General features: G+C 35.1%; 1 protein-coding gene across 3 annotated transcripts; it reads right to left on the bottom strand.

Annotated features, from left to right (window-relative positions):
* Window positions 1–107: 107 nt before the first annotated feature.
* Window positions 108–6,595, bottom strand: LOC108336099 (U2 small nuclear ribonucleoprotein A'). Of its 3 annotated transcripts, none has more exons than XM_017572428.2 (9): window positions 6,497–6,595; window positions 6,051–6,172; window positions 5,928–5,968; window positions 5,659–5,788; window positions 5,366–5,571; window positions 4,920–5,093; window positions 4,598–4,648; window positions 4,175–4,348; window positions 108–360 (listed from the first exon to the last, which is right to left on the bottom strand). In XM_017572428.2, the coding sequence occupies exons 2-9, from the start codon at window positions 6,130–6,132 to the stop codon at window positions 355–357; spliced, it is 864 nt and encodes a 287-aa protein (XP_017427917.1). In that variant the 5' UTR covers window positions 6,133–6,172; window positions 6,497–6,595; the 3' UTR covers window positions 108–354. The 3 variants fall into 3 exon arrangements, with proteins under 3 accessions (XP_017427917.1, XP_017427918.1, XP_052725060.1); XM_017572429.2 differs by lacking the exon at window positions 6,497–6,595 and adding an exon at window positions 6,333–6,488; XM_052869100.1 differs by having other exon boundaries at window positions 6,051–6,506.
* Between the last annotated feature and the right edge of the window lie 5,091 nt (window positions 6,596–11,686).

Below are 11,686 nucleotides of genomic sequence, written 5' to 3'. Positions count from 1 at the left end.
CTAAAGTTGCCACCATTTTGTGTTGCTTACCCAAAAACATAATATTATGTTTCCTTTTAAAGTATTAAAATAAGCTCCTCATATTTTTACATGTTCTGGTTTTTAAATCAACAAAATAAAACATTCCAAACTTGTATTGATTAAACAATTTAAGCGTGACACTCATACACCATTTTAACTCAAGGAAAAAAAATTAAATCAGCGTCTGAAAGAATTTTCCATGAATCATCTTGTATAAAGTAAAATTACTAACACTACACCTGCACTGTTTAAACAAATTTAATCCATTCCAAACCAATAAAACTATGATCAAACATGACATTAAAGTGCTGAGGCATCTTCAAAATCTTCACTCTAATCCTGCACAAAAATAAAATGAAAATTTAAGCACGCTTAGAGCATTGCTACAGCATGAAACAGATACATTGAAAAGAGACAAGATACACTATTTTCAGGACATAATACGTACGGTATTTATGCCATACAGTATTACTTTACGTTCGATCCTGTCCATATTGTTCAAATATTTATATTTTAATGGATACATGGTGTTATGCAAGTTTTACCATGCTTCATTATGTTTGACATAAAATAGTGCTAGCTGCAATTTGCAAGCATCAAAATGCATTAAATCCGCTCTCATGAACAATTTTTATCATTAAATGCCACTCACTTAGCTGATTATTATATATCCCTTTCTCTGTATACATCATACAGATGTTTAGTCCTCATAAACTCATGAAGCAAGTTTGTAAACTAACTACTTTTGGTTCTCGTCTTGTGTTTAGTCAATTAGAATGTAAAAAATTCATGTTCTTCGTCAAGGATTCGCATTGAAACATGAAAAATCATGTCAAAATATCTGTTCAAAAGTTTCGTTTCACGTTAAGAAACAGGACATTGAATTGAGTTGAATTCAACTAAAACCACTACTAGTTTTTAAGTCAACTGGAGTTTTAAGTAAATTTTGTTTCTAATAGGCTCTCCATCGGTGGCGAGTTCACATACAATAGCATCCCTGTTCCTGTTAGACAACAACACACGCTTGCTGAATTCTAGCTACATCCTCTTCAGATGCTAAATCTGACAGTGACTCTAAGTCATTGTTCTTAGTCCAAGGACATATAGCTTTATAAGATTCCATTTGTGGAAGAACAGTGACATAACTACGAAAAACTAAAAAGAGAAAGAAATGAAATGAGGCTACAATGGCATACCTAGAAAGCTCCAGTTCCTTGAGCAAAAGATGGAGAAAATTACAAAAGAGGGGATCAACATTTCACTGGTGAAACATTGCAGCCACCTCCATAATTACAAAATCCTCGTAACACACAACAGTTCAGATTAAAACAAACATGTTTGTGTCACGTATTATTCAATGTCTGAATAAGAGATCCTTTTCACCCTCTTGGTCTCAAGGCTTGGGCATATGTACCGTCCTTTCTGAGATCAGTTTGAAATTGATTACTATCAACCTTTCGGACTGTAGGCTTGAGGGTTTTGTGCCATCTAGCCTGAGATCAGTTTCAAATTGATCCCTTATGAACTTTTGGGCTCTAGGGTCGAGGTTTGTTTACCATTCAGCCTAGGATCAGCCATGGCCCTACTGGTATGCAGCCCATATCAATTTTGGATCGATTACAAGGAAATTTATTAAGATTTATGCAGTGTTGCCGCTATTTAAGACAGACACAGGCTAACATATGGAAATCAGGGCATCACACAATATAGCCAAATATCAGGGATTCTTAGCCTTCTCATTTGCTAAAGTTGTTTACTTTCTCAATTATATCATGGGAAGGGCATTGTCTATATATAATGGAAATAACCTATGTGAGGCAGACAATTTTAAATGCTCTAAGGAAAAGTCACTCTAATCCTAGGAAGAATTTTCTATCCACAACAATATCCAACATCCATAGAAGCAACGCAACAGCCAACATCTCTCAAACAAACCAACCATGACATTATTTCATATGTTGCTTATGCCAACCCAAGCTGCAGTCAAACAGTAGAAAACATCCTTAAAAGTTGATTCACCAAACGGAAACAAGCAAAAGTTTATAAGCTTTACATTACGGTATTTGTTCTAAGGGGCATGAACCCATGTTTCAACTATGTTTGGGATTAAAATTTCACTAGCCATGAGACTCCTTCAATGGAAAGCTTAATCACAAACGTTTGTACTCTAAAAGAAAGTCAAAATACTGTTGAATCTATTCAGGCCTTAGAAATAGGATCTTCTTGTCTTCATACCCAACAACAAAATGGGTAGATGAATTGAAAAATAGACAATTAATTGAGATTGCTCAAACCTTATTGGTTGATGCAAAGGTTCATGTTCATAACTGGCAATGTAGTCATCGGTTCCAGCTTTCAAAGAAATAGACAACCTTCACCACTTATAAACAAAATCCAACATGCATCAATTTTCCAAATGAATCCTTGAACCGTGCTTCTCGTGATTTTGGTTGTACCTGTTTTTCCATCGTGTCCCCAAGTTTTCGAAAGCTCTTTGCAAAGCTGGGCTCATTTTAAAAAAGTGTACCAATGTTATTCTCCAAAAATACTAGACAATGTGCTAATTTTACCTTTTTTGAAGAAACTCCTTTTCTTTCTCAATGCAAGATTCCACTTCCATCTTACAGGAGACTTCCAACCAGGAAAAGAATCGAAACCACTATCTAACTAACAATCCACCTCTAATCACATACCAAGCAAGACAGAATTGATCCACAATCAATTCATGACCTACCACCTAATTCATGTCCTTTGTGTGTCACTCGCACAATGAATCCTCAAGTGGAAGCGTTTGTTGGTCTAAGACTCTTACAATAGGTATTTGATGTACTTGAAATCCGATCCCGTTTATAATTCAGTTAACATCATTTGTCTATATTACTCCTTTGTGTCCTCAATGTTCTCTATTTCTATTAAAAAAAAATACCTTTGAAGCACTTTATCATCTTGAATGGCGACAAACTATGATAGTTGAAATGCAAGTTGTTTAAGTGAGTAATACATGAGATTTGGATTCACTTCCTCTTTGGAAGAGGTAATTTCTTGTTCTGGGTCTATCCTATTACAAGTTGTTCTAATAGTGAGGTGGACTGTGGATCATCTTAAAGATCAGTTGCCAAAAATGCAGTCAGATATATGGTCTTGATTACAACGATGCTCTTTACGTTGTAGCCAACATCACACAAGCTGCTTCTTTCTTGCTATGGTGCAGTTCACAATTGGCCATTACATCAATTGGATATGATGATTAGATTTTCATGGAACAAGTTCTTGGGTTTTGATGTGGATATCAAAATCAGGTTTGTATATTGGGAGGATCAGGTCTAGTTTATAAACTTGCTCAGCCTCCTGATAGACCAGAATAGTTAACAAAATATTTGTTTGGGAAATCACTCACGTTGTTAAGACTTTCGGCAGAAAGGAAGACAAATATATATCATTCACTTTTCTAGGTACTCCAGACTGGTTCCCAGTTGGACTGGTTGAACAATCCAGTCCAGACCCATTTTAATAACTATGGTTCAAATGATCAAATTGCATACATCCTAACAAAGTTTTTTAGGGACTCCAGATCCAGTTCACGTGTTCCAAGCTTGGTGATTTATATGTCCAGCTTCAGGGTGATACTAGAAAAGTTGTTTTCTTTTCTGTTGTATACTGATTACACTTACCTTTTCCAATGTAGTCAATAAATAGCTATGTGTGTAGATATATACACATAGATACATACATACGTACATATATATATATATATATATATATATATATATGTATGTATATATATATATATGTATGTATATATATATGTATGTATATATATATATATATATATGTATGTATATATATATATATATATATGTATGTATATATATATATATATATATATGTATGTATATGATTCAGGTAAGGCACACTTGAGCTTTATCCATATTTCCAAAATTCTCAACTACAAGAAAAACCAATAGCAAAAGCTAATCTTCATATAAAACAGTAGCAAAGTTAGTGTATAACCTCAAATAAGGACATGTACAGTGCAAACATGTCACGTAAAGTTAAAACAACAACCAAACTAGAAAATTCAGGCAAACAATATAGCAAGAAGAGGGGACTCAATCAGGGAATGGATCAAGGAGGAATAATGATGAACATGTACCTGTTCCATTGAAGTAGAATCAGTATTTGTATGCTCTTGTGTACCATTGGATTCACCATCAGCTTGACCTCTGTCATCATGAATCATATCTTCAGGTTTTTCAGTAACATTATCCAACAGTATATTATCATTCAAGCCTTTTATATCTGCAGGAAGCTGGCCAGACTTCAATGCCTGCAATCATGAACAAGGATTAGATGTATAGCATCATTATAGTCCTTTTCATAATAGATTAAATAATTCAACAAGGAAAAATCAGTTTACAACAGTTAAAACCATTCTTTAGTTCACACCATTATTGAAATTAATAAGTATTACATTGATATACATTAAAATTAACATCAATATAATTTAAGCAAGAGTATGACACAAATAAAAAATTAAAATCCAATAACCGACTATCTAATTTAGAAAAGTAAGCACCTTTTCAAGTCTAGCAACCTCCTCAAGAGTCTGAGAATTCACAATGGCAGCCTGCATAAACCAAAAACACGTCAAACCACAGGTAACCAAGGAAATATCTGTTTAGGACTTTTGGAATAGCTTCCAATGGTTTGCTGAGAAGATATGGGTAAGAAACAAGGAAATTTTCTCATCTACAATTTATCAAAGTGCATCAACAGATGAAAGAGAGAACACATTATATATCTGAACTAAGCATGAAAGCATGTTGGATATGGGCCATGTTCAACCCTACTGTGATAAGCCACAAATAAAATGACATGTTCAGGTATCATCGTTGCACCTTGATAGCAGTAATTTGCTCAGGTGTGGGAGCAACCACTTTTGGTGTTTGTTGTTCCTCAGCTGCTTCTGAAACCTTTGGAGTTTCAGCAGGTGAAACTGGTTTGGGTGGCAACCTTTGAATTTCATCCATAACATCTTCCAAAGCAAACAAGCTTTTGGCTTCCAACCGTTCCTATTAATTTAAAGTAACCATAAAAAGAATGAAATATAATAGAAGAGCATGTGTAATTCAAAATAAGAAATAGACCTAATAATATATCTATCATCGGTAGATCCAAAACCTTGCAGACATTACCAGAACATCCTATCTTTCATAAATACACTCAAAATGCTGATTTATAACTCTAACACAGACACAGACACCTACAGAACATCCTATCGTTGGTATTTCAAACAGCAAGCCCAGATAAAAAATTAGTATGGGTAGTGGAAAAAATACATTACCTTATTTTTCACTTTCTTGAAATCTAAAACCCGGAGGGATTTCAGTTTGTTAATAACATAAAGCCTATAATTTGGCTTCTTCGTGATATTGTTGTCCAGCAGACTAAGGTACTGCAGCTTTGGAATGGATGCTAAAGGGTCAATTTCTACCAAGTTTACAATTCTGTTGTTAGTGAGAACTAGTGTGTGCAATTTTGGCAAGAACTCTGCAATGAAAATGACAGAAGAGACAATGTCACTAAAATGAGGAAAATAGAAGAAAGAACGTGCAGTTCAAAGTTCAAAAACCGTACCTCCAATGCTGGGATTAATTCTAGTAATCCTGTTGTTATTAATGATCAGTGTACCCAACCGGTTAAGATAAGGTACGTTCTCCAGTTTGACAATCTCGTTATCAGATAAATCTATGGTGTCAAATTGGTCCTGAAGGAAATTAAATACAAAGGAACTCAAAATTGTGAAAACTGAATCAGCTAATACATCCTTTCAAATGAAAAAGACCTCAACAATACAAGGAGAAAGTGGGAAACTAAAAGGAAGACAAGAAGACTAAATTGCACACCTCAGTAGCACCCAGGTTTTCAATTACAGCTATCTTGTTGCCTGTAAAAAACATGACAAAGTTAGCATCAAAGAGGGATAGTAAAAAGGGAGAGATGGAAAGGTGTGAGGAAGATAGGAGTACCTCGAAGATCTAACTCACGCTCTTTAACTGGATTGAAAAAATGAGGGCTTTTCCATATCAAATCAGCAGTGAGCCTCACCATCTCTTCTACTTAGAGTGCAAAAGAAATAAGACAGTAATGGCTGCATGAACGAAAGTTGTGGAGGTGAGTGAGCATGGTTATCAGATTACAAAGCGTGCTTTTACAAACCAAAAATAATTCAATAACACAGAATAATCAGCCATTCATGAAACCACAGCGAGCAAGCCCCGATAGATGTCACCACCCGAAATAACACTTACTGGGCTGCTCCGAAGTACAAGAGGGTTCAAACCCCTTTTAGGTCATCACGAAAAATCAAACAAAACACGAATCTAAAAATCAAATGCAGAAACACGAGAAATGAAAGAAGAACAATGAAATTTAACAGCGAAAAACTTCAGAGGAGATGGAAGAAGACAAAAACCTAGAAAAGCAGTAGAAGCAAGCCGGTTATAGTTTTCTGCCCCTTTTAATCTTTTGAGTTTGTAAAAGGAGTGAAGATAAGCCTTCCCTCCTATTTAATTAACTCCAATAATGTAAAAATATTTAAGGTTAAAAAGGAACACAAAACATCATCTTTAAAAATTTTAAAATTGTACAAAGTGTTATGATTAAGTATCCCTAGTGAATATCACTATAGGATTCATTTATGATAATGTCATTATATTAAGATGATATGTATTTAATTTATTTTTATTTTGTCAATACAGTCCCTTATAATAATCTATGATTAATTATACTAATTTAGAACTAGCAAGTATTTGAATTTATAAGTCCACAAAGTCACTTATAATAATTTATGATTAATTATACTAATTTAGAACTAGCAAGTATTTGAACTTATAAGTCAAAGTAAGAATCCATGAACAATAATATAAATAATACTATGAGATATGTTAATTACGTTCATTAATAATAATATGGTTTAAACCCTTATCGATTATCATGTTTTTTTTTGTCTCAATCGGGTCCTTAAACTTGTTAAAATGAGTCAATTAAGCCCTCTCTGTTAAAATATCAGTAACGTTGTTTGCCTATGCTGACGTGGTCACACTTAAAATACTCATATGATAGTATTATATAACGTGAAATTTTTATAGGTAATGACATGACATAAAATTTAATTAAAAATGTTAGGGATTAAAAGTATTCATCGTCTTCCACTCACAGGCTCGTCAACAGTGCTCTGTGCCTTTTCCTCCACCTCACATCACACCTCAAATCAACTTCTTCTTCTGTCTCACCACTTTCTCTCTCTCATCTCTTCCAACGCTCAAAAGCTGCAATCTTTCTTTGTTTTTTCCTCTTCTACTTCATCTTCCAACTTTTTCAGTCCTTCTCCATTATTTTTCATTCTACAATCACACCACACTGCAACAAAAACCATTCTGATATCAAAACAAAAAAACCCAATTAAAACCCAAAATTCATGAGACAAAAAACATTGTTATCTTTGAAGAAAAATTGAAATTGGAATTGAATGGTTAAAGGGAACATACCTGCTAAGGTGATTAATCCTAAGAAAAATCAAAAGGCACAGACAAAGAAAAAAGGGGAAGACTTTTTCAAAACCCTAATTTGTTCTCTCATCTTGAATTTTGAGAAGAACGTCGACAAAATCCTCATCATCCACTTCAACGCCGTCTTCTTTTGCTTCTTTTCGTTTTTCTTTATGTTCTTTGAAAACGTTATCCAATACCTCTTCAACGCCGGTTTCGGGGACTTCTTGAAACTCTGCGGAAGAGGAAGAATGACCCAGCGAATGCTAGAAAGGGGAAGAACAAATTGCCAATGATGTTGAACAAGCTGTTAGGCGATTCGGCTTCGGCGACGGAAATGTCAACGTCGTTCATGGCGAGGATGTCGATGAGGTCGGGGTCATTGGGGACGATAACGGAGGCTCAACGGCCGTCAACGATGGTTAGTTGGAGGGTGGAATCGTCTTTACTGAACCTGACTCGCTCGACTTTACCCTTCTTAACGGCATTCAAGATCTCACTATAGCACCAATTGGTATCTTCGGGGAGGTCGGAAGAGGCTTGGGGTTTGGGTGCTGTGAGAAAGTTCAAGGAGAAAGGTGAGGAGGTTGTGTTGGAGGGGTTTAATTGCCTATTTCTGTAACAGGAATTCTCTTGCCATCTCTATAAAATCTGCAGATTGGTTTATCATCATTATGTTTCTCTCATGATACATTCTTTTAAGGTAGAAAACCTCTTTGCCTTTTGTCGTGCACATGCTGATGACGTTGAAATTTACCGTCGGCAACCTTATAGAGACGCCATTGCACAGTACGTGAAGGATGAAGACGGTGTAGGATGATGAAGACTTTGAATCCCTAACACATTTCTAATTAAATTTTGTGTCATCTCAACTCTTCATTTAAAAAAAAATTCCACGTAATATAACATTGTTACATCAGCATCTTACGTGTACACCACGTCATCACATTTTAACACCGTCTGTGATAACTTAACGGAGAAGACTTAATTGGCTTATTTTAACAAGTTTATGGACCTGATTGAGACCGAAAAAAACACGATGATCCACTTGAGATTGACACACAAATACGATGACCAAATGAGGGTTTAAACCTAATAATATTTATGGTTTGTTGATGCACTAGACTAACTTGGACATCAAAGTGTCTTCTAGAAGCACAATCCTTATCCAACTCAAGGAGGACGAATACCTTGAAAATTGAAGATTTGAAGTGTCCTTGGAGTTTGTACAAGATGTACATTCGGCTTTGTAAGAACAATTGGCACCCACCATGGGATAGACTTGTACTCTCTAAAGAAAGTATTTATGGTGTTTACAAGAAGCAAAATGGCTAAGGAGAACTCTCCTTGGCGAACATAATTGTTATCCTAGATGCCTATGCAAAGATGCAACGAGAGTTTGTTGAGTTTAAGAAAAGAAGTGCTAAAGAGATGGATGTCCTAAGGAAGAAAATTTTCAAGCTAAAAAGGAGTGTTGATGCTGAACGAGATACCTAAAAGGGAAAAGAGATGGAAAACCTTGGTAACACGAAATTTGTGTACAAAACCTCACCTTGCACCAGTCTTATTAATGAAATTGAAGAAGAAAGTGAGTACAACCTTACTCTCAAGACACACAACTCTTTAAGAATAGCGGGAGTCGTTGACACCCTTTCTTAGATGACAACACTTATACCCCTTCCTAAAGAGTGGAAGGATCTTACCTTAAATCGATATAATGATAGTTAAGGAGGGAAAAACGGTCAAGTTCAACAGATCACCTGCTTGTTCTAATTTAACTCGCCCAACCTGTCAACCTACCAACCTAATAGACCACTTGGCAGACCAACTCGCTAGTATGACAAACCAGCCCAACAGTCCATCATCATTAAAAACCTAAATAGAATGCACTCATAATCCATGACATAACAACATTTTACTTCGTTCAAAAAATTGAAACACATGCAATATTTCACTTCAGCCTAGCAACCCGCCTAAAAGTCCAAAATCTTGACATAAACTATTTTCATATAAAAAATAAAAATATTTAGCTCGTTTCCATTTAATATTACATTTTCGATGAGGGAAAAATAAAACTCGCGAGTCAATGACTATACTCATTTATAATATCATGTGTAGTGTGATTTGTTATTTTTTTAATTTCAGCCCATTGTTTTTTTTATATAATTTGTTTATTTGTTCAATTTAATTATTTTATTAATATAAAGTTCATTCAAATTCTCCAATTTATTTTTAAAAAAACACTACAGTTTAATATTTGTAAGATTTGATAAGAACCTCTAATTTTTTAAAACGCGGTTAGTTCCATGGGATTACACTTAGTATACATTGGTTAAAACCACCATTATATTTATGGATTTTGGTTGATGAAAAGTGATCACACATGGTTGAGTTTTAAAATTTAAAAAAAAATCAAAACTTTTTATTATTAGGAATGTCAAATAAATAATGAGATTAAAAGATTATCAATCCTTTAAATTTAGGTTGTGATTAAAGAAAATAATTATGTTACTAAAAGAAGAAAGATTATATTTAAAAAGGAAATGCAAAATATTTGAACACACTTTTCTAAAGAAAAATAGAATAGATAAAAGAGAGAGAACATTATAAAATTATATATAATGTATCTATATGTTATTCTATGAAAATGAAAAATGTTTGCATGTTTTGAAATGGTTTAATACCTTCTTTGATCTCCACTTTTGTTGGATAATGTCAATTCAGTCCCTATTTTTAAAAGTGTTTAGAATATGTCCATAGTTAGTAAAATTTACATCTAATTTATCCCTTCTGTTAAGTATAACCAAACAGAGTTGATGATCTGGCATCAGTTATTGACAACGTGTCAATATATTATTTTTTGCGTATGTGACTGACTTATAAAAGATATGGTGTTTTATTAGGATAGGGTTTTTCAATTTGGGGAAAATGTGATTTAGGGCTAATTAGGGGTTCTCTTCCTTCATCGCCAAACCCAGTTTTGGGTTCTTCTCCTTTCTTTGTTCATTTTTTCTCTCGGACAAAAGTCAATTCTGAGACTCTTCTTCCCTCACTGGAAGCGGATTAGGGGAGCACGAACACCCACCTTCATCTTCTCTTCACTCGATTTCTACATCTTCTTTTGTTCTCGGTTCGTGCCGCAGGGGGAGAAGGCTTCATTTCTCTTCTCGTTCTTGGTTTTGGGTGGGGGGTTTTTGCACGTTGGGGATGTGAGTTCGAGTGGCTAGGATGCGAACCCCTTTCTCGCGACGTATTGAGTCTTGCAGCAGCAGCGCCTCTGCGATGGCTCGATTCTTGACATATTTGCGGTGCCAGAGTCCCTATTTAATGGTGTCATCGTGAAGAGCGAACGTGCATTTCGCGGTGTGGTGGTCTCCGTTCTCCAGTGTTTCTGTGGCGATAGGGCTTGCGTAGGGATGCATCACGGTTTTGAGGATTCATACGGTCATTTCTAGTTTGCGATTTAGGGTTGTTCTTGTGGTTATATTATTCTCTACAGGATGGCGGCCCAAGGTTGAGGGTTTTGATCTTGTAATTTGGGGGTTTGATTTTAGAGTTTATGTATTTGGGAATGGAATGTGTTGGTGTTTTTTGTTTTGGGTTGCTGGGAATTTTCAGTGGATGATGAGAAGCAGTAACCAAGGAAAAAAATTGTATTTTTTTTCATTTATGGTAACTTTACCACCAGAACAAGTTTTTGTTTTGGTTTTATCAAAATGATATTACATTGGATCTGTTAGCTCTGCGATAATGTATGAAATTTCCCTATTTTGTCCATATTTTTTTGTGTGAATTTTGACTTAAAATTTGGTTGCAGGAATTCCGATGGGGCGATTCTCCGATGTTGGTCGGTGAGACTAGGAAATCAGCGTCGCCAGAGAGGAGGACCGATACCTTGTGCCCTAACTCAATTTTTTCCCAAATTCTAAAACCCAATATGTAAAACCCACCTCAACCTCTCATTGCTTACCACGTCACCACGCACATAACTTAAACTTGACACGTTACCAATTCTTATTGTCATATGATCAATCCATTAACACCGTTAGTGTTTTTTAACGGAATGGACAACATTGACACAAAATTTACTAAGGATCAACTAAACACTTTTTTAA

The sequence above is a fragment of the Vigna angularis genome, chromosome 10 (genome assembly GCF_016808095.1).
Source record: "Vigna angularis cultivar LongXiaoDou No.4 chromosome 10, ASM1680809v1, whole genome shotgun sequence".
Classification (NCBI taxonomy): Eukaryota; Viridiplantae; Streptophyta; class Magnoliopsida; order Fabales; family Fabaceae; genus Vigna; species Vigna angularis.
This window is presented reverse-complemented; position numbering and strand designations above follow the sequence as displayed.

Excerpts from the sequence above, each read along its gene's own strand:
- LOC108336099 (XM_017572428.2), bottom strand. The coding sequence starts at position 6,132 with ATGGTGAGGCTCACTGCTGATTTGATATGGAAAAGCCCTCATTTTTTC. Across the intron at positions 5,572-5,658 it reads AATTAATCCCAGCATTGGAG|AGTTCTTGCCAAAATTGCAC; the intron begins GTACGGTTTTTG and ends TTTTCATTGCAG. Across the intron at positions 4,649-4,919 it reads AGCAAATTACTGCTATCAAG|GCTGCCATTGTGAATTCTCA; the intron begins GTGCAACGATGA and ends TGGTTTATGCAG.